The sequence below is a fragment of the Anabrus simplex genome, chromosome 3, assembly GCF_040414725.1.
Source record: "Anabrus simplex isolate iqAnaSimp1 chromosome 3, ASM4041472v1, whole genome shotgun sequence".
In the NCBI taxonomy this organism is placed as follows: domain Eukaryota; kingdom Metazoa; phylum Arthropoda; class Insecta; order Orthoptera; family Tettigoniidae; genus Anabrus; species Anabrus simplex.
In genome coordinates this window covers 138,108,894-138,132,590 of record NC_090267.1, presented here as the reverse complement: position 1 = coordinate 138,132,590, position 23,697 = coordinate 138,108,894, and the positions used below count along the sequence as shown (strand labels likewise).

The 23,697-nt window shown below is 38.3% G+C and overlaps 1 protein-coding gene across 1 annotated transcript in view; it reads right to left on the bottom strand.

The window, feature by feature from the left end:
• Positions 1-215: 215 nt before the first annotated feature.
• ND-39 (NADH:ubiquinone oxidoreductase subunit 39) overlaps positions 216-23,697 on the bottom strand; it is an 83,996-nt gene continuing 60,514 nt past the window's right edge. Inside the window, exon 7 of the mRNA XM_067144217.2 lies at positions 216-584. Coding sequence (XP_067000318.2) covers positions 408-584 — 177 coding nt within the window. The 3' untranslated portion in view covers positions 216-407. The remainder of the gene's footprint in view (positions 585-23,697) is intronic.

The following is a 23,697-nucleotide window of genomic DNA, read 5'->3' as shown; positions in this document are numbered from 1 at the left end:
GAGGACAAATTGGGGCATAATTAGTTTATATGAAAGAGAGTTAGGAATTTGAATAACTTACCAAGTGAGATGTTCAATAAATTTCCAATGTATTTGCAATCATTTAAGAAAAGGCTAGGAAAATAACAGATAGGGAATCTGCCACCTACGTGACTGCCCTAAATGCAGATCAGTAGTGATTGATGGATTTAATTTAGGAACAACATAACAAAAAATTTACATTCACACAGTAATTTATTTCCTACAAATATCTTACTCTATACAGGAATCTTTATGATACAAGCACGTGACATTTCAGAAGTTAATATATTTCACAACTGTCCATTCCTGAAATAAATTACTGTACAGCCCACACAAAACTAGACAATTAGTTAACAACTTTGTACAAAAGCATTTTCTGTGATCCTTCATCCTATAACAGGAGGTGGTGCTGGTTTCTCAAACTCTCCCAACTCTTCATCGTAGTAGGCAGCATGTCTGAATGGTTTCAGCTCCCAGGGAATTTGATCTTCCATTTCAGTTAACACCAAACCCAGATCTTCAAGGGTTGGTACTCCTTCTACTAGTTCATCTGATGTGTGCTCCTACATAAAAAAAAACTTATCAATAATAACTATGTATATGAAGGTTAAAACTTTCATATTTGACAATCCTACACAAGGTAGAGGCTTTAAATATATATGTATAAAATGGCTAGTAAAACTTGGTTCACATCAAACTGATTTGTCCATGGAATGGAAAACATCTTACCCACATGAAACAATACTCTGATTGCAGGTTATGAATACTGTTTAACAGCAACTGACCTCATAGATGTAAATTTTGATCAATTCAGCTAATGAATTCCTGTGTGAAAATGATATCATGATGAAACAATAGTGGCAGAACAGGTTAGTGATATACTCCAGAAATATCTGATAGTGGGTTCGAACCCAACTGTTGGCAGACCTGAAGATAATTTTCTGTGGGTTCCCATCAATATGTTAATGGTGTGATTTTCAGGGATGTAATTGTTCACGTGTATTTTTGGGATGGACTACATTCTCGTATACCTTAAAACTAGTATAATTTGTGAACATTTTCCACCTAAATTGCAGCTGAAGAAATAGTATGCATGTGTATTAAATGTGAAGATAGCTATATTGGTTGATACAAAAGATGAATCCATATATTTCACAAATATACATTTTAATGTATTTTGTAGCAATCCACTATTTTTCAGGGACAGATTACTTCTAAGTCTATCCTACTTGGCTGTTTAATGTCAAAAACTTCATTTTTAGTCCGTATTGAATCCAGATTTACATTAAGGAGTGAGGGTAACTGAATAGGTGGAAACAATTACCCTCACTCCTTAATGTAAATACTTGGCTGTGTCAGTTGTGTTTTTTGAGTCTCATAGTAATATTGCATATCAAGCCATGTTTATGGTGAAAATGAAATGGCGTATGGCTTTTAGTGCCGGGAGTGTCCGAGGACATATTCGGCTCGCCAGGTGCAGGTCTTTTGATTTGACGCCCGTAGACAACCTGCGAGTCATGATGAGGATGAAATGATGATGAAGAGAACACATACACCCAACCCCTGTGCCACAGAAATTAACCAATGATGGTTAAAATTCCCGACCCTGCCAGGAATAGAACCCGGGACCCCTGTGACCAAAGGCCAGCACGCTAACCATTTAGCCATGGAGCCGGACATGTTTATGGTCAGAGAGATACAGACTTTATGGCCACTGACTCAAAGTTTTCCATGCAAAAGTTAGTGATAATTAGGCTTGGCAGGCTACTTTTAGTGATCCCATCAATTCACTCATAGATGATGATGATAATTCATTTGAAATAACTTGTACTGCAAGTGGCAGAATAGGTTGGCAATATCCTCCAGAAATATCTGAGCAAGTGGCTAAGGGTTTCCCCTCATGGGTATCTTAGTGAAGAAGAAACCTATGTTGAAACTGACGAGACAGTCTTCAGCTTTTGAGAAAGTGACCTAACTTGAGTTCCTGATGTACGATGATGATGTTGTCTAGAGGCGCCTAACATCTATGTCATCGGCCCCTAATGGTACAAAATGAGATGAAATGCAATGACAATTTGAAAGTACAAATTTCATCCAGTGACCAGAATTCAAAATGTGATGAAGAATGTATGTATGAATGAATGAATGAATGAATATGAATTTAAAACAATCAGTGGATCTGACTCGCAATGCCTCACCTGACCAGAAACAATATTACCAAGGGACTGTTTCCAAAGCACAATCCTGAATCGATGATGCTTGTTGTCTAAAGGAGTTCAATATCCATGTCAACAGTCCCTCATAATGGTACTTATCGCTAGTAAAGGAGAACCATGGTATTTCTCAGGTTGTGGTACTAATCAAAGGTAGCATAAACTCATGGTGTTCCAAACATTATGGTACCACTCAAGTATTGTACGTCGTCCAGGTAATGCAGACCTCTGGTGTTTCTCACATAATGGCGAATCTCATAGGCAACGCAAACCCATAGTGTTCCTCACCTAGGTGTACTAATCACAGTGTCGCTCATATTGTGTTACTAATCACAGGCAACGCCCAGATCCGTGGTGTTTCTCACTTAATGGTACTAATCACAGGCAACGTAAGACCGTGGTGTTTCTCACATTACGGCACCACTCATAAGCAACACAAACCTATGGTGTTTCTCACATAGGTGTACTAATTACAGAGGCTCTTACTCTGCCGTGGTGTTCCTCACATAGGGAGTGCTAATTACAGGCAATGCAGACCCACGGTGTCGTTCTTGGAGTAGTACTAATCACAGGCAACGCCCATACCCATGGTGTTTCTCACAATGGGACTAATCACCAACAACATAAGCCCGTGGTGTTTCGCATATAGAGGTACTAATCACGGATACTGTAAAACCCATACTGATTCACCCTATATTGCTACTAATCACAAACCTATTGTGCACCTAACATAGTGGTACTACTCGCAAGTAAAGGCAACCCATAGTGTTCCTTGCGTGATGGTACTAATTACAGGTAGTCCAATGGTTCCGTAGTCCAATGGTTCTAATTCAATCACCCCTTGGTCGCCCCTTTCAGTTGCCACTTACAACAGGCAGGGGATATTGTGGATGTATTCTTTGTCTGCATCCCCCACACACAGGAGGTATGACAAGCAGATTACAGATTAGTGCAGATGTAGTAGTTACATAGAAATGAAAAGATTAACACAGGTAAGGATGGCATGGAGAGCTGCATCAAACCAGTCTATAGACTCATGGCTCAAACAACAACATATTCTTGCACCCTCGTTTTGTTTTTTTTTAACTGGAAGTTTTCATTTGCATATTTGACGCTCTCATTTTCCCAATTTGTTTAATACTCAAAGTTGCTGTTCACTGAAACAAGTCATGATTTTGGAATATCCAAATTACAAATTACAGAGAACATATTCATTGTTCAATTCTAGGTGTATTTTGAAATATAAACATCAAGGAGCAACCTAATATTCCAATTGAGTTCCTAGCTCCAAATATTTCACCAGAAACTGTGCATGTTATTTCCAAAGATCTGCTCGGTCTAAAGCTTAGTAATGGACTCAAAGCTGTAGTTGTGCACTCCTTATATACAGTATATGGCTGTGCATCATCCTTCTCCCAGCAGATAAAGGGAATGTCATTGTGGACTCAAACCACTTCATCACCAAGATTTCAGAGCTACTGGGTCCCAGGACCTATTGGAACTTACCGAGAGTCACTACTTCCTTCCTTTTTTCAGAAATAAACAACTGGCATGAAAATTAAATATTCACTGAATTGGCCCACAACAGGCAACTTGCACACTTAGATTCTTTCCAGAAGAAAACAGTTTTTTATTTGCCCCTTTAAACATCTAACTAAACACAAAACAATGTTAATATCTAAATTTAACGTTGGGTCCCTACAAGGCTATAAATAAATAAAGGAATTATTTTGCTTACTCCATTATCAATTTGAGAAGTTCCTCTTTTGCTGCCCTAGATCCCCTAGATCAGTCTGTTTGTGCTAGTAAATTATTTGACTCACAATGTCTAAAATCAATACAAATACAGTAGAAGTCCATTATAGCAAGGATTCATAATGGCAAAAAATTTACTTGCTATAGTGGATTATTGTTATATCCTATTTTTTGTGTAAGTCGGGGAAAAAACCCAGGCAAATTCAAATCAGTATGAAATGGCTATAAGTTTGTTCAAAACAGCGTTTTCGTGGATTTCCTTACTACGGCTTACTCGTTAGTTATTTTTCTAATTTTGAGATGTTAACACGTATGTTCAATTTCATTCTGAAGAAGTGGAGTAGTATCATTTCAATGCCTTCTGTGTCAAATGTTTCAGTTTTCTTATTCAAACAGCATCACCTAACTTAAACTTGCATTTATCATGAAAATGTATTTCAAGCACCAGTAGAGTTTCACTATAAATTTACATGGGAATAGCCTTTCCAAAATTTAATCAGATATGAGAAAATACAGTGAAACCTTGTTAGTGCGTTCCTCATCAAAAGGATTTCTCGCATAGCACGTCATAAATTCATGTCCCTATTCATGTCATATTAAATCTACATAAAAATACCTCACTTACCGCATCACAAATTTTCATTATTACCACTTAGTACAATCACATTTTTCCTAGCCCTGAAAATGTTCTTTGTCATCCCCTCTGAAAAGAGGATGTCTTCAGGTGTAATTCCTGCCAGTTTGAGATCTGTTTTAATTTCGCCAATCCATTTTATTGTGTCTGTTTTGGCTTTACTTCGGTTTTCATAAAATTCAACTATTTGCTTGGTAAGTCTATCTGGGTTCATCCTTTTTATATGTCCAAAGAATCTTAATTTGCGTTTTCTGATGTCGCTGTGAATGTTAGAAAATTGTTTGATTTCCTGTTTCCCTCTAAGGCGGTACTGTTCATCTACGAGTTTTGGGCCTAAAATTTTTCGAATGATCTTGCGTTCCTTTTTCTGAATATTTTCTAGATCAGTTTTCCTGTTCAAAATTAGTGTCTCTGATCCATAGAGGCATTCTGGTTTTATTACTGTATTATAGTGTCTTAGTTTTGCATACTTGGAGAGAGACTTTTTGTTATAGATATTTTGGGTGAGTCTATATGCAGTTTCCATTTTTTGGCATCTAACTTCGTTGACTTTTGTTTCTATTCCATTCTCCTGAATTATTTCACCGAGATATTTGAATTGCTGGACCCGATTTATTTTGCCATATTTTGTCTCCATGAATTTAGGGGCTTCTTTGCTGCAGGTCATGTATTCAGTTTTTTCAAACGATATTTGGAGGCCGACTTTTTCCGCTGTTTCTTTCAGGAGTTCGATCTGGTTTATGGCTGTTGAAACGTCACGAGTTAAGATTGCCAGATCATCCGCAAATGCCAGGCAGTCTACTGCTAATTTGCCCCTACCAAGAGTGATTGGTTGGTCAATCTTGAGGACAGACTTCTGTTTGCGCCATTCCTGTATTACCTTTTCAAGGACGCAGTTGAAGAGTAGTGGAGAGAGCCCATCTCCCTGTCTTACTCCTGTTTTGATTGGAAAAGGGTCTAAGATTTCCCCCATGAATTTAACCTTAGATTTTGTGTCTGTCTCTTTTACAATTGCGAGTGTTTTCCGGTCTAGACCCTGTTCTTTTAATATCTGAAACAGTGATTGACGATCAACTGAATCATAGGCCTTTTTGAAATCAACAAAAGTACAAACTACATTTTTGCTACAAATTCTCTGATGCCTTTAGGTTCAAAATTTGCTCTGGACATGAACGGCCTGGTCTGAAACCTGCTTGATATTCTCCAATTTTTGGTTCTAGTTGCTGTTGGGCTCTATCGAGAAGGCACCAAGATAAAATTTTGTAGGCAACAGATACCAATGAGATTCCTCTGTAGTTATTTACGTCTGTTCTGTCTCCTTTCTTATGTAAAGGATGAATTAGTGCACTTTTCCAATCTTCTGGAATTTGTTCTGTTTCCCAAATCTCTTGGATGATACCGGTGAATTCTTTTATAGTATTTGGGCCTGCTGATTTGAGAATTTCTGCTATGATCGCATCCTCACCTGCAGCTTTATTAATTTTAAGTCGTTTTATCTGTCTGGTAATTTCTTCTTCATCCGGTGGTACTGAATTTGGGTTTGTGAAGTCAGGTTCCTGCGGTGGAAATCTTTGTGTTGGCTCTGGGCAGTTAAGCAGTTCTTCAAAATACCTTGCAAGTTCGGTGCAGTTTTCTTGATTGTTCAGTGCAAATTGCCCATTTACTTTCTTAAAGCAAAGGTTTTGTGGCTGATACCCTGTTAGCTTTGTTTTGAAGTTCTTGTAGAAATTTTGTGTGTGGTTTTTTTCGAAGTCCTTTTCAATTTATAGTAGTTGTTGATCTTTCTCAAATTTCCTTTTGGTCTGTCGGATTAATTTCGCTGCCTCTTTCCTGACTGCCAAAATCGTTTTGTGATTCTTATCGGTCTTTTTGCTGTTCCACTTATTGTATGCATTCTGCCGGGATTGGATGGCTTGTTCACAGTCTGCGTTCCACCAAGGGTGTTTTTTTTCTTTTCTGCAGAGGAATCAGTGTTTGTGCTGTTTCAATTAGTTTGGTCTTGAGCTGCTGCCAATTGTTGGACTGCTTTTTCTCCAATTCTTCGGTGAGAGATGGCTGGATCCAACTAGTATCAAATTTTGGAATTATTTGCTTCCTTCTTCTGAACCTTTGGTGTATCAACTGTAGTTTGACTCTTGTCAGATAGTGGTCTGAGTCTATGTTTGCACCCTTCCTTACTTGGACATTCATAATTTCTCTGTGGTTTGGGTATGAAATTGCCACGTGGTCAATTTGAAACTCGCCCGAGAGGGAGTTGGGTGATCTCCATGTAATTTGTTTAGAAGGTTTCTTCCTGAAGTGAGTCGACATGACTTTAAGGTTGAATGCCCTGCAGAATTCAACTAATCTCCGTCCATTTTGGTTCGTCCATTTATGTGCTGGGAATTTTCCAACTGTTTTCCTATATTTCCTTTCCTTGCCTATCTGAGCGTTGAAATCTCCTAACAGAATTTTGACGTGGTTTTGAGGAATTTTTGATGCTGTTTCTTCTAGTATTTCCCAGGATTTATCTACCTTCTCGTGATGTTTTTTATTATTATTATTATTATTATTATTATTATTATTATTATTATTATTATTATTATTAGGGTGGATAATATTAGTTGAATTTAGGTTATTATTATTATTATTATTATTGTTCTGGACCCCACAGCAAGGTGCAAGATCGCTACATGGCGGTAAATTACATATGCTGCCATTGTCATTGCTGACAATGTGACCAGCACCATTCTCGCGCATAGGCAAGTACGCAGGATTTCTGGTGATTCGAATGATATACTTCCATACATTATTGACCTTATTATAGAGGTGAACAACTGCACAGTCAATATCATTCCTATTGTTTATTAATAATGTTTACATTTTTATTTATATGCCAGGAGAATCTACTGTAATCTAACTCCACAGGAAAAGATGGCTCTTGAAAATGAACCCAGGAAAGATTAAAAATGATCGGTTTATGATCAGAATCAAGTACATTATGAACAGTAAAATCAATTGGTTTCAACTCCTTTTTCACCCCACTGCCGGTAAGTTGATTTACACCCCCTCCCCCCCCCCCCCAAAAAAGGAGACGTTTCTTTATGTTTAAAGGAGATTCCAAATACCAATGTTCACATCTGTTACCTTCAGTTTTGAGATATAAGTATACTCATAAAAAGAATCCACTTTTTTTCACTTCCTTTCACACTCCCCCATCTAAGTGAATTTTCTGCAAACATACCCGTTTCTTTATTAGTAAAGGATCTTCTAAATATATTATCACGACTGTAACATCTTCAGTTTTTGAGATATGGTACCAACAACGTAAGGCAAGCTGATGTACAGTAAGTACCAACATAGTTGGAGATGTGTGGGATCTGGTAAATGCAGCACGGGTGAAGTTTAAGAAAGCGGAGATTGTTATTAGTGGAATACTGTGTAGGAGGGATACTGACTGGAGGGTGACTGGGGATTTAAATGAGACTATGGAGTGGATATGTGGGAAACTAGGAGTGAAATTTCTAGATCCTAATGGGTGGGTAGGAGATAGGGATCTGCGCTCAGATGGCCTTCATTTAAACCGCAGTGGTACGTATAAGTTAGGAAATTTGTTTGGAAGGGTAATAGGGAGGTACCTTCAGGGAAACGGGATGGCCTAGGGAGCGATGATAAGGGAACAGGGAACTGGAAATCAAGTAGGGATGACATAAAATTGTTAGTGTTGAACTGTAGAAGTATTGTAAAGAAAGGAATAGAATTAAGTAATTTAATAGATATATATTTACCAGATATTGTAATAGGAGTTTAATCATGGCTGAGAAATGATATAATGGATGCAGAAATTATCTCACGGCACTGGAGTGTGTATCGTAGAGATAGGATAGGAATGGTGGGAGGGGGAGTGTTCATTCTCGTGAAAGAAGAATTTGTAAGCTACGAAAAAGTCAAAGATGAGACACATGAAATTCTAGGTGTAAGGCTCATTAATAAAGATAATAGGCAACTTGATATATTTGGAGTGTACAAATCGAGAAAGGGTAGCAATGATGCGGATTCGGAATTATTTGATAGGATAGTCAGCCATGTGGGAAACGACATGGAAAGAAATGTGATTGTAGCGGGAGATCTGAATTTGCCAGATGTCAATTGGGAAGGAAATGCGAACGACAGGAAACATGACCAACAAATGGCAAATAAGTTAATATGGGAAGGACAGCTGATTCAGAAAGTGATGGAACCAACCAGAGGGAAAAATATCCTGGATGTGGTGCTGATAAAACCAGATGAGCTCTATAGGGAAACTGAAGTAATACATGGTATTAGTGATCATGAAGCTGTTTTTGTGGTAGTTAAAAATAAATGTGATAGAAAGGAAGGTCTTAAAAGTAGAACTATTAGGCAGTACCATATGGCTGATAAAGCAGGCATGAGGCAGTTTTAAATAGTAACTATGATCGGTGGAAAACGGTAAATAAAAATGTAAACAGACTCTGGGATGGGTTTAAAGAAATTGTTGAGGAATGCAAAAACAGGTTTGTACCTTTAAGGGTGGTAAGGAATGGTAAAGACCCACCTTATTATAATAGAGAAATAAAGAGACTAAGAAGGAGGTGCAGACTGGAAAGAAATAGAGTTAAAAATGGCTGTGGAAGTAAAGAGAAATTGAAGGAACTTACTAGAAAATTGAATCTAGCAAAGAAGGCAGCTAAGGATAACATGATGGCAAGCATAATTGGCAGTCATACAAATTTTAGTGAAAAATGGAAGGGTATGCATAGATATTTTAAGGCAGAAACAGGTTCCAAGAAGGACATTCCAGGAATAATTAATGAACAAGGGGAGTGTGTTTATGAGGATCTTCAAAAGGCCGAAGTATTCAGTCAAGCAGTATGTAAAGATTGTAGGTTACAAGGATAATGTCGAGATAGAGGAGGAGACTAAGGCCAAAGAAGTAATATTATTTACATATGATAAAAATGACATTTACAATAAGATACAAAAGTTGAAAACTAGAAAAGCAGCTGGAATTGATCAGATTTCTGGAGATATACTAAAGACAATGGGTTGGGATATAGTACCATACCAGAAGTACTTATTTGATTATTGTTTGGTCGGAGGAGCTATACCAGATGAATGGAGAGTTGCTATAGTAGCCCCTGTGTATAAAGGAAAGGGTGATAGACATAAAGATGAAAATTACAGGCCAATCAGTTTGACATGCATTGTATGTAAGCTTTGGGAAGGCATTCTTTCTGATTATATTAGACATGTTTGTGAAATTAATAATTGGTTCGATAGAAGGCAATTCGGTTTTAGGAAAGGTTATTCCACTGAAGCTCAACTTGTAGGATTTCATCAAGATATAGCACATATCTTGGATTCTGGAGGTCAAATGGACTGTATCGCGATGGACCTGTCTAAAGCATTTGATAGGGTGGATCATGGGAGACTACTGGCAAAAATGAGTGCAATTGGACTAGACAAAAGAGTGGCTGAATGGGTTGCTATATTTCTAGAAAATAGGTCTCAGAGAATTAGAGTATGTGAAGCTTTATCTGACCCTGTAATAATTAAGAGGGGAATTCCTCAAGGCAGTATTATCGGACCTTTATGTTTTCTTATATATATAAATGATATGAGTAAAGGAGTGGAATCGGAGGTAAGGCTTTTTGCGGATGATTTTATTCTCTATAGACTGATAAATAAGTTACAAGATTGTGAGCAATTGCAACGTGACCTCGAAAATGTTGTGAGATGGACAGCAGGCAATGGTATTGCAAGTTATAAATCTCATTCCTTATTGACGGTTATCACTTTACAAAAGGAAATATTTAAAAATCCTCCTTATCAATACAAATCAACTCATCTGTTAGATGAAGCAAAGTCTAAACATGTTTCAGCCTAATCTCAAGGCCATCTTCAGTAGCAGAACATTAATTACATAATACACAAACAAATTAAAAATCGTAATGAAGTGAAGCAACAATGATCATGATTAGTGAATTAAAAACATATTGAGGTATAAAGTCCTCTCGTCTAATAGATCGTTCTTGAATTGTCAATTAAAACTGCTGACTGTTAAAATGAAGGCACTGTACTGAGGAGTGTAGTGAGACCGTCAATACTATGGGTTAAAACGTGTGTAACATCTGTAATGAGAAAAAGGAAATATGAGTGGATGAAACAAGATAAAAAAATAATGTACGAAAAGAAAACTCATATAACTTACTTGTAACAAAAGTTGTCGTCTCAAATGGAGATGACCTTGTCAGTCTCAAGTCACACTGCGTGTGTGTGGCTTACTGTGTTTCTGTGTCGATGTGGTTGGGAAGGGGGATGGAGGGGGAGGGGCGAGGAGGGAAGGACGATGTGAGTCACGGAAGGAGAGCGTTTATGGAAGGGCGGGTCTTGTTCTAGAATGTCAGTAGTTAGACTCGTTTTTACTACTGAATTGTTCACAGATGAGCGGGACAAAGGTTTCCAATAAAATATTTTTCTTTTCATTAATTTTATTCAAGTTGTATACGGGATTATTATATTGGTCGATATCTATATAAATATTCTCTAGTATATTAAGTAAGGGACCTTTCTGTTCGTAATGCAGGATCTTTAAATCTTGATCAATTGTTGTGTATTTATGATTTTTCTCTCTACAATGTTCGCTCATGGCTGAGTAGCTATTATACTTTAGGGCATTGAGGTGTTCGGAGTATCTTACATTGAAGCTGCGGCCTGTTTGCCCAATATAGGTTGAAAGACATGATTGGCATTTTAATTTGTACATCCCAGAGTTTGAATATTTTTGGTGGCTGTTGACAGTATGAGAATTAAAAAACGTTTTCGCATTGGTGTGAACGGTCTTGAAAGCTACTTTTAACTTGTGTTTTTTAAAGATGTTTGAAATAGGATATATGTTATTATTAAAGGTAAATGTGATGAACTTCTCTTTAGGGGAAGATTCTTTTTCTAAGGTGGTCTTGGGTTTACTTTTAAATATTGAGAATTTTGTTTACGAAAGCTTTACTGAAACCATTACCTTCGGCTATTGCATAAATGGTGTTGATTTCCTTTCTAAAATTCTTACAGGATAACGGAACATTGAGAGCTCTGAAAATCATACTATTGTAAGCTACCTCCTTCTGTGTCCCTGGGTGTAGAGAAGTTTGGTGGATTGTGTTATTGTGTGAGTGGGCTTCCTGTGAATATTAAAAGAAAGGGTTATGTTCTGATTGTGAGTAATAGTTAAATCGTGATAATTAAGGGAATTATTGTTCTCAGATTCTACCAATGTTTGATTCCATTAATTTTACCTATAATATGAGTGTATTCAAGGAAATCTACGTAAATATCAGCGAGGATTCCTGAGGCCGGTGACCCCATAGGAAGACCCTTCTGTTGATATATGATGTTGTTAAAAGTGAAGAACCCATTATTTAATGTGAACTTGAGGATCTGAACAAACTCTTCTATCTCCCCTACGGTCAATTTACTGAATTTGGAAAGATTGTTTTTTACTATTTCGATGGTTTTATTGACGGGTACATTCGCGTACATATTGACTACGTCAAAGGAGTGAAGGGTGTAATGTTTCGGTAACGTGACTCACATCGTCCCTCCCTCCTCGCCCCTCCCCCTCCATCCCCCTTCCCAACCACATCGACACAGATACACAGTAAGCCAAACACAGGCAATGTGACTTGAGACTGACAAGGTCATCTCCATTTGAGACGACAAGTTTTCTTACAAGTAAGTTATATGAGTTTTCTTTTCAGACATTATTTTTTTATCTTGTTTCATCCACACATATTTCCTTTTTCTCATTACAGATGTTACACACGTTTTAACCCATAGTATTGATGGTCTCACTACACTCCTCAGCACAGTGTCTTCATTTTAACAGTCAGCAGTTTTACTTGACAATTCAAGAATGATCTATTAGACGAGAGGACTTTATACCTCAATATGTTTTTTAATTCACTAATCATGATCATTGTCGCTTCACTTCATTACGATTTTTAATTTGTTTGTGTATTATGTAATTACTTTTCTGCTACTGAAGATGGCCTTGAGATTAGGCTGAAACATGTTTAAACTTTGCTTCATCTAACAGATGAGTTGATTTGTATTGATAAGGAGAATTTTTAAGTATTTTCTTTTGTAAAGGCAATGGTATGTTGATAAACAGTGTTAAAAGTCAGGTTGTGAGTTTCACAAATAGGAAAAGTCCTCTCAGTTTTAATTACTGCGTTGATGGGGTGAAAGTTCCTTTTGGGGATCATTGTAAGTATCTAGGTGTTAATATAAGGAAAGATCTTCATTGGGGTAATCACATAAATGGGATTGTAAATAAAGGGTACAGATCTCTGCACATGGTTATGAGGGTGTTTAGGGGTTGTAGTAAGGATGTAAAGGAGAGGGCTACAAGTCTCTGGTAAGACCCCAACTAGAGTATGGTTCCAGTGTATGGGACCCTCACCAGGATTACCCGATTCAAGAACTCAAAAAAATCCAAAGAAAAGCAGCTCGATTTGTTTTGGGTGATTTCCGACAAAAGAGTAGCGTTACAAAAATGTTGCAAAGTTTGGGTTGGGAAGAATTGAGAGAAAGAAGAAAAGGTGCTCGACTAAGTGGTATGTTTCGAGCTGTCAGCGGAGAGATGGCATGGAATGACATTAGTAGACGAATAAGTTTGAGTGGCGTTTATAAAAGTAGGAAAGATAAAGTTGGAATTCAAGAGGACAAACTGGGGCAAATATTCATTTATAGGAAGGGGAGTTAGTGATTGGAATAACTTACCAAGGGAGACGTTCAATAAATTTCCAATTTCTTTGAAATCATTTAGGAAAAGGCTAGGAAAGCAACAGATAGGGAATCTGCCACCTGGGCGACTGCCCTAAATGCAGATCAATATTGATTGATAGATATTGATTGAAATTCAACTCCTTTTCATCCCTGCCCCCAAAATGATTTTTCCCCCCAAAATGCATTTTCTTTGTTTTTAAAGGAGATCCAAATACCAATTTTCACATCTGTAACAACTTTAGTTTTTATTAGTTGTAAGTATCCTCATACAATTAATTCAATTAATTTTTCAATTCTTTCAACCCCCACCTTCATTGTATTTTCCAAAATCAAAGGAATATGTGTTTCTTTACTTTTAAAGCAGATTCCAAATTCCAATCTTCACGTCTGCAACATCTTTTGTTTTTGAGATAATACTGCAGTATCTTCATACAAATAATTCAACTAATTTTTCAATTTTTCCCCCACCCCTGCCCTTTAAGTGGATTTCCCAAAACAACAAATACATATTTCTTTAATTTTAAAGGAGATTCCAAATACCAATTTTAACATCTATAACATCTTCAATTTTTGAGATATCAGTATCCTAATAAAAAGAATTAAACCCCATTTTCAGTGGTTTTTCTGAAAACAAAAAATACACGTTTCTTTCTTTTAATACCATTTTTCACTTCTGTAACATGTTAAGTTTGAGATATATTGTAGACATGCTCATTTTAAAATTTCACCCCCTTTTTAGTTCCATTTAAGTGGAGTTTCCGAAAACAAATCACCTAAGTTTCTTTACTTTTACAGGAGATTCCAAATACCAATTTTCATATCTGTAACATTTCATGTTTCTGAGAAATACTGTAGATATAGTCTTTCTAAAAATGCACCCCATTTGTCACTCCTGTTTAACCCCCATTAATTGGATTTTCCAAACAACAAAAAGTGTTTCTTTATTTTTAAAGGAGATTCCAAATACCAATTTTCAGGTCTGTAATATCTTCAGTTTCTGAGGCGTAAGTATCCTCATTAAAGGCATTCAACCCCCTTTTCACCCTTTTCCCCCCTCCCAGTGAAATTTTCCTAAAAACAAAAACAAAAATACACATTTCTTTATGTTTAAAGGAGATTCTAATTACCAATTTTTAAATCTGTAAACTTTTACACACACTCATTTTAAAAATTTCTAAAAATTCACCCCATTTGTCACTCCTGTTTAACCTCCAAAATTAGACTTTCCAAAAAACAAAAAAAAATACAGGTTTCTTTATTTTTAACCCATTAATGCATAAAGTTATTTTTTGTGTTTTATTTCAATTTATCTACACATTTCTATTCTTTAATAATTGCTGAAACGTGTTCCAAGAATCAGAAATTTCATACATGTGCAAGTTTTTTTTATTTAAACAAGCCGTCCGATATACCAGACGCTATGCACTCGGGTCAGTACAACAACACTACTTACTCAGCATTATATTATACAATAATGTTGTAAGCAGGGTAGTGTTAGAGAGTTGGATTCCCTCATCCAATTTACGCTGTAAAGTAGATCTATAATTTTCACTAAAGATTTATCACAATAGTGTATAAGCTATTTACGGTTATGTATTTACTGATTGTGATATCCACAGAAGGATTTCGGGTGAAATTCAAACTGATTAAGCTGATCCACTCTTAGGATGCCACTACAGGACTTGAACAGCTTTCATTGCAGTACAGACACTTTGCATATTTTTTTACGCTGGACCACCTTGATGCACTGTTTATCTCTATCTGTTTGTAGTTCGTACCAGCAGTGACAACACTATTGTCATTCCAGTGCACCAACAACGCACCACCAAAACACCTGCAGTGGTTGATCCCCTTCTTTTTTCTGTTCGCCTTTCTTTGAAGGAGGCACTTCTCTATCTGGTTTTCTTGAAATGTCCCTGTTGCATTTATTCCCTTTGATGCCAGATATCTTACCAGTTTCAGGAATGTAAAGCAGTCATCAAAGAATATTGTATGCCTCCTGTTTGATTCAGTTAGGACTATACTATACAGGTAGGACTATACTTCCTGCAAGTCCAAATTCTTTCAGCCTTTCATTTTGTATTGCTGTATACACTGGGAAAGGTGGAAAGGTATCCTATAGCCATTGGCAGAGAAAGAAGTCTAGCAGAATTTCACAATTTTGTGCATCATCTGATGGGGGGCGGGGAAGAATCAGCCACAAAATGAGATGTAGATGGTGATCTTGTCCACTTTGGGGTTGTTCCTTTTGTATTACAATGTGACCTAATTCTTATGAATTTTCTATCAGGGATATCGGAAACAGGGGTACTGGCCCGATCTTATGTATGAATCTATTTTCATACGACAGTTTCCTTTTGCAGGGTTTTCTGGTTTTTAGGTTCCATCTGTAAACTTTCAGTAATATTTTGACTACCACTGGACCTAGCCTTCCCTTTTTCATATTTTGTTGATGCAATTTGACCTTCATATTTACTCAGAGGTAGGTTTCTACCTAGGTAATTTAGATTACTCTCATACCCAGCTGTCATTATCATCAACGGTTTCACACCAATCATCAGGAGGTTTGATGTGCTGCTCCCCTCCAAAGGTCTATTCTTCCTCCAAAACTTCCAATATTTCACTCACCATCAAACTAGTAAATGAATACAAACGTCTGAGACACTAGGACTCCCTGTGCATAGCGTCTGATTTTCAGGACAGCTATATTTTCACACCAGGCAAATGCTGGGGCTGTTCCTTAATTAAGGTCACGGCCCCTTCCTTCCCATTCCTAAGCCTTTCCTATCCCATCGTCGCCATAAGACCTATCTGTGTCGCTGCGACTTAAAAAGAAAAGTCTGACAAAGTAATGTTTCGAAATGTTTTGCCCATTTTTCCAGAATTCGTTCTTTCCAAACAATCAGTCTGCTTTTTTTTTTTTTTTTTTTTTTTGCTACTTGCTTTACGTCGCACCGACACAGAGAGGTCTTATGGCGAGGATGGGATGGGAAAGGCCTAGGAGTTGGAAGGAAGCGGCCGTGGCCTTAAGGTACAGCCCCAGCATTTGCCTGGTGTGAAAATGGGAAACCACGGAAAACAATCAGTCTATCAGTCTCATTCTTAAGCATATTCACTCTAGGTTGATATCCCTTCTACCAAGCTCGATAGCTGCAGTCACTTAAGTGCAGCCAGTATCCAGTAATTGGGAGATAGTGGGTTCGAATCCCACTGTCGACAGCCCTGAAGATGGTTTTCTGTGGTTTCCCATTTTCACACCAGGCAAATTCCTTAATTAATTAAGGCCACAGCCCTTTCCTTCCCATTCCTAAGCCTTTCCTATCCTTAATTAAGGCATGGACGCTTCCTTCCCACTTCTATCCCCTTTCTATCCCACCGTTGCCATAAGACCCTTCTGTGTCGGTGCAACGTAAATCAACTTGTAAAAGCAACTTCTTTACTTGTCCATCCCCATAGAAGAATTTTCTACCTTGTTTGTTTTCAAAATTCTTCTGCATTTCATCCACTCTCTCCCTTTCTTATATTATTTTCTAGTTCTTATCAATGTCTTTGCTATTCTCCATTTCTCTTTAAAAACTGCCATATTATTTTGAGTGGGTCTCTGTAGCATTCTTTGTCAGGCCAGATTTTTCTCTTCTAGAAACTTACCCACTTCGTCATACCATTTATTTCTATTCTGCTTCCTTCTCTCTCCAAGTACTTCCTGTGCTGTTGTATTTATTGCTAGCTTGGTTTCTTCCCACATTGTATTGATGTCCACAACCCCATTTCTGCCCATTTGTAGTTTTCTTTGCAGCTGGTCTCTATACTCTTCCTTCTCCTTCTCATCCCTTAACAGTTCTACTTTATAGACCTTGCTCTGCTCAGTTATGTCCCTGGGTTCAATTGCCAGTCTTTCTTGGAACTTGACCCTCACCAGTATGTGATCTGAATCACTGTCTGCAGCTCTCATGCTTCTCACATCCATTATACTGGAGGCATGTCGCGCATCTATCAGCACATGGTCCATCCGGTTCTTTGTCAGACCATCCGGTGATATCCATGTCTCTTTATGGATCTCCTTACGGGGAAAACATGTGCTCTTAATCACCAGTTCCTTGCTAAAGGCAAAATCAATTTCCATCCGCTCTCATTGGATTCTTGGTGTTTACTGTGATATCCTGCCAATGGGTGGTTTTCTTTTTTTTCTCTTTACCTGCTTTGGCATTGTAATCCCCTAGGGCAACTTGTCATATACTGCTCCATTTTTCATAGAACTGTTCCTTCTCTTCCTCTCTGGCATCCCCTTTTGGGCATGGACACTAATTAGTGATATGTTGGCAAATCTCCCTTTCAATCTTAACCGGCATAGTCTGGGGCTTATTGCTTCATATTCAATCATATTATGACTGACCGATTTCTTGACCATAAACCCTGTTCCTATTCTATTTTCTTCCTCCCCACTATTGAACAAAATGTAGTGCTGTAGATCTGCCACCTTGATTGTCTTCCATCTTATCTCCTGTAATGCTGCCACATCTATCTGAGATTTAAGTAATTCCTCCTCCAATTTTCTACTAGCCCCAGTCTGAAAGATACTTCTCACATTGCACGTTTCAATGTATCCGTATCGCTGCCATTTAGCGCGCTTTAGTTGTCGTAAGTTTGGGACATTCCAGTTATTTCTATTTGGTTTCTGAACAATATGTTGTTTTGTGGTGGAGTTGTTAGCCCCACGCACCAACCTCCAACCTGGAAGACCAGGGTAGTCTGGATCATCACCTTAGGCCTGTCCGGCTTGGGTGGCCCTACGAGGAGCATATGCTTCCGCCGGCATAGCTCTAAGGATCATTTGAACTCACAAGCCTCCAAAACACCCAGCACAATGTGTTTCGTCAAGGTGGTGATACCATCGGGATATCATCTGCCCATGGAGCGACTAATTCTCCAAACTGAGTATGAGGAATTCGACCATCCTCCAATCCAAAATGTGAATCCGATCTCTCGGACTGTACTGCCAATTACCACCAAAAAGGTCGAAGAAGAGACAAAGAAGATGAAGAATGGGACAACATCCCAATCGAAGTGTGGAACATACCTTGGCCACCAAGGAGCCAAGGCCCTCAATGCACTCTTCAACCGAAACATTGATAATGGAGTGGACCCAGCAATTTGGGCAACTAGCATTACATTACCAATTTGGAAAGTTAAGGGTATTATAACTGAATGCTTGGATTATCAGCTGATATGGCTCATATGCCTGCTATGAAAATATTTGAATGGGTAACTATTGCCAGGTTCTGTAAAATAGTTTCTATAACTGAACCAATGTGATTTCATCAAAGGGAGTGCAATCATATGGTGTTCCTGGACTCGAAAAAGCCTTTAATTACATCCCACATGCACTCATTTGGCACACACTGTGGCCTACAATGTTTCCTAAGCTTATGTCCAGTGGATCCAGCTACTGTACTGCAATGTTTCCAACCAGGTCTGATGTACAGCAGAAACATCGCCTCCCTTTGCCATCACTGGTGGAATTCATCAGGGGATGGCACTTTCGCCCTTACTGTTTGTCATAGCATGGACACTATTATGTGTGACCTTTAAACTCCTCACCCATTGACACTCCTCTACACCGATGACATCTTGGCGGATGTACGATGTGAAGGCTTCTAGGAGAAAGTGCAGCAATAGACCGAACAGCATCGCGAATTTGTCTTTGTAAGATTATGTCAAAGGCCATAGTATCTGGAGTGTGGCACACAAACTGATGGTACTATCAGCATCAGTGGAGAAGAGCTGAAGAAAGTGAAGCAATTCAAATAACTCGGCTCCCTCATATGTGGCAATGCTAACAGCCTTCCAGATGTCCACACCTGAGTCAACGCCACCTGGATGAAATGGCGCCAGGTACTGGAGTTCAGTGTGATCATCGGATGCCTCTATGCCTCAAGTTAAAGGTATACAGAATGAAAGCATGCCCAGTTGCCTTCTATGAATCAGAGAGCTGGCCAGCAACAGCAAAGCATGAACAGGTTCTACATGCTATGGAAATGAGAATACTCCAATTGAACCTTGGACTAATGAGTTTCGACCATGCAAAGAACAACGATGTCTGACAATGACTGGGAATAACACCACCTGTAATGAAACCTACAGAAAAGTAGACTCAGATGGAATGGAGACACACTCATAAAAAAAGAGAACTTTGTAGTAAAGACAGTTGTGCCTGGAGCCTGAAGGCCAGCAACCGTGAGGTCAACCAGAAAAGAAAAAAAAAAGGTGGGTGGGTGGGTGGGTGGGTGGGTGGGTGGGTGGGTGGGTGGGTGGGTGGGTGTGTGGGTGGGTGGGTGGGTGGAACCATCATATCTTTGTATACGTGAATGCTACGCCAGAAGATACCTCATTGGTACCCGAAGATTTGCATCACCCCCCAATCTCTTTATCATCATTACCAATTAGGAAACTTTCCTTTTTCATGGACACACTCCCTGAATATTATGACTTCAAATATACAGATTTTATGCAACTTTACAGTGAAGTGCGTGACTTTCACTGGAGCTTGTTGTATTCTTTTGAAAATGTAGACCTGGCAGTGGATTTCTTTTACACCTCACTTCCCCAAATGTTTTGATGTATGCATTCCCAAGAGGAATTTCATTCAAAACTCCAAATATCATGTATGGTTTACACATGATATTTTCCAAACTCTAAAGCGAAAAAAGAAATGTGCCAGGAAGAGAAAGTTTTAAAAAATTATGACGATCTATTCAAGTAGCTTGTAAGTGAACTAAAATCTAAAACAAACATTGCATATAAAATATGTACAGTAGAACCTCGATAATTCGAAATCGGTTAATTCAAAATCCTGCCTAATTCGAAGAAGCTCTCGTTCCCGGACGCATGAGATACAGTTTTGCATGTTATTTAAATTGTTTAATTTGAAATACGGATAATTTATAATTTGAAGTACAATGTCGACCCCATTACCGAAATTCAGACTTTTAATTCGAAACCGTCTATACATTTTAAAACAATAGTATGTTACAGAGTAATTTCAACTCCAAATTTATCCGCTCCGCGTCATAACAAAACGCGCGTTCCGGAACGTGGAGAGGTAGCTTTCCGCACTTACACTCACTTCGGTGGGTCTACAGTGCGCTTCATGATTGCTAAGTTGAATGAAATCGGAATTCTTTTCAATTCAACCTCGGAACGCCGTAATATCACACAACAGGCAGTGTGCGGAAAAACAGAATCCGCGAACACTGGCGATGCCGACAGTTGACGAAAAAACGTGGCTCAGATAATAAATTCGTAGGCACTGAACAATACTGTCATTGCCGGTGAAACTGCATTGCTTTATTTTAATGCGAGCCCAAGCGGTCTTATGGTTTTAAAGGAGAAAGTGCCAGCCGGCGAATTGTACAAGGGTGGGGGTCATAGTTGTGCGCTGCAATGCACATGGAAGCGAGAAACTTTATCCCCTCATCATAGGAAAGTTTGATAAGCTACAATGTTTTAAGGGCGTTGGGCACTTTCCATGCCAGTACAAAGCGTCTAAAAATGCAAACAGTACAGAAATCCAAAAAATAATGCATTTGCACAGGAGAACCGGCATAAATTTATCCTCATCTTTGAATTGTGTGATTTTTCTTTCGTTGCGTGAGGTTATGTTTGTCAGTGATTTATCCAAGTGCATTATTTCAACATTGTAAATGCACCTTTTTGGATACATTTTGGAATGTTTTTCCCATGACATTTGAAAGGTTAAACTGTGAATCGAGGTGATTGCATGTATTAATGGGTCTTATAATACTTTGTGATGCGGCAAGTGTTTACATTTCTGAAGTATGAGAGAAGTGCCATGGCGGGAAATCGTACAAGGATAGTGTCATATGAAAGTTAGATTTTAAGGGCATCGGGTACTTTCTGTGTAAACACAAGGCATCTAAAACAGTATAGTAATCCAATTAATAAAGCACTTGCACATGGGAGCCAGCATAGATTTCTCCTCGTCTTTGAATCGTGCTTTTTTTTTTTCTTTCGTTGCGTAAGGTTATGTTTGCCAGTGAGATATCCGAGTGCATTATTTGAATACTGTAAATGCACCTTCTTGGATACATTTTGGAAATAGTTTTTTTTTTTTGAAAGGTATAAACTGAGAATCAAGGTTAACTGCATGCAGTAATGGGCCTTAGAATATTTTGTAACGTGGCAAGTGTTGGTACTTCTGAATTGCGAATTGGCGGTTAATTTGAAATCACGTAATTCGAAGTCCGATTTTTTAGTCCCAACGACTTCGAATTAATGAGGTTTTACTGTATTCATGATTTAGAAAATGGAATAAAACACATTAATAACTTCTGGTTACAACTAGGTGATAATGCCTACATATATAATGACAATACCGTATAATCTTGAATACCACCCACCACCAAATAAGACCCGCACCCTCATTTTGAAAGAACAAAATTTTAAAGAAGTTCAGTCAAAATTATTTAGGCCTACAATCTTTACTAACACACATCAAATGATTTTCAGTAAACAAACATTCCAGAACAATATCCAAAGAGTTCATTCATCATCATCATCATCATCATCATCATCATCATCAGTACCAACTTCGGAACTTTAATCACCATCACCTTCCCACAAAATGTCGTCATCGCTGCCATCCATAGCATTAGAAATGCTACATTTCCTGAAGCTCTTCCGTATGAGGTCTCCAGGGACACGATTCCATGCCATCAAAATCCATGAACACAGCAGCTGAACTTCTGGGCGCTGAATGCGACCAGGTGGCGTCAATGTGTGATTATTGGCCGCCATCCATTCTGTATAGAGCTGTTTCAAGGCTGCTTTAAATGGATGGTTCACGCAGACATCCAGCGGCTGTAGCATAGACGTCAACCCGCCCGGAATGACTGCTCGGTCGGTTTTCCTATCCTTGATATGTTTCTTCACAGCGTGTGTTGTGTGGCTGCGGTAACTGTCGAGAACAAGGAAGCTCTTTTGTCCCAATAATGCACCAGGCCGACGTTGCCAGACACACTTTACCCAGTCTTCCAGCCATCCAGCCGGAGTTCTGAGATCTGCCGATAACACCAGCGGGTAGATTTTTAGGAAGCGTCTTTTGCTTAAGAACAATGTACGGCGGTAATTTGGTTGAGTCAGTGAGAATACACAACATTACTGTACACCGTTAATTTTCATTACTGTCTGTTCTAATGGTAACACTTTTCACACCCTTAACTGGCATTTCAAAGTAGACTGGCGCCTGATCTGCATTGCCAATTTGGGAAAGCAAATATGCATTTTCCTTCTGCAACCGAATTATGTGACGCTGAAACGACAATAACTTCTCATCATAGACACCAGGAAGATGCTGTGAAATTGAGGTACACCTTCGTACGCTCAACCCATTTCTTTTATAAAAATTACAAACCCATCCTCTGCTTGCCTTAAACCATTCTGTTGAAAGTTCCTTTGCGATCTCTAGTACCTTTAGCTGACATTTTGGTTGACACACCATATCCCAATTCCTGCCTTTCTGTCACACATGTTTTTTTTTCAATTTCTGAAGACTGTACACTCAGTCTACGAAAAGCTCTACAATCACCACTACATGTTAATAGCACATTTTTTCTTCTTTCTCCAATCGCAAATACACGACTCGTCAATATCGTATTTCCTATCGGCGGCACAATTTCCAATAATTTCAGCTTCCCAAACTACTTTCAGTTCCTCACTCGCAGTAAAAGATCATAAACACTTTGTGGAATTCATGTTAATACTCTGAGAACGTGCGTGAGACTGACACCAAGCGCGAAAGTAGCGTATACTGAGAGCGAAGAGATTTACGCGCATTTGGAAAGATAAATTTCCCAAAATTTGAAATAAGACTCGCACCGAATTTTGGAAGTGATTTTTTCAAAAAAACAGTGAGGGTGGTACTGGAGATTATACAGTAAGTATGAAACTGGAAATACTGCACAAGGATTTGCACAATATTTCTCGTCGGTGTAGCCTATAGCAGCGCAAACTTTAATTATAATAAAAAATAAGGTTCCTAGAAGGAAACCATAATTTAATTTAATCGATTGCAAATGTTAAAAACATTTAAGCTCTGGGGCGAAACGCTGGTAATATCACGATTAAGAAAGCTTAAAGAGCTTACATGTTTTTAATTATAATATCGATCACATGAATTTGGATGAGATTCTTGTATTACCACCTATGGATGTGCTTAATATTCTTTTATATCAGACGATGAGGTGAAAAGACATTAACGGAAAAATAAAAGCT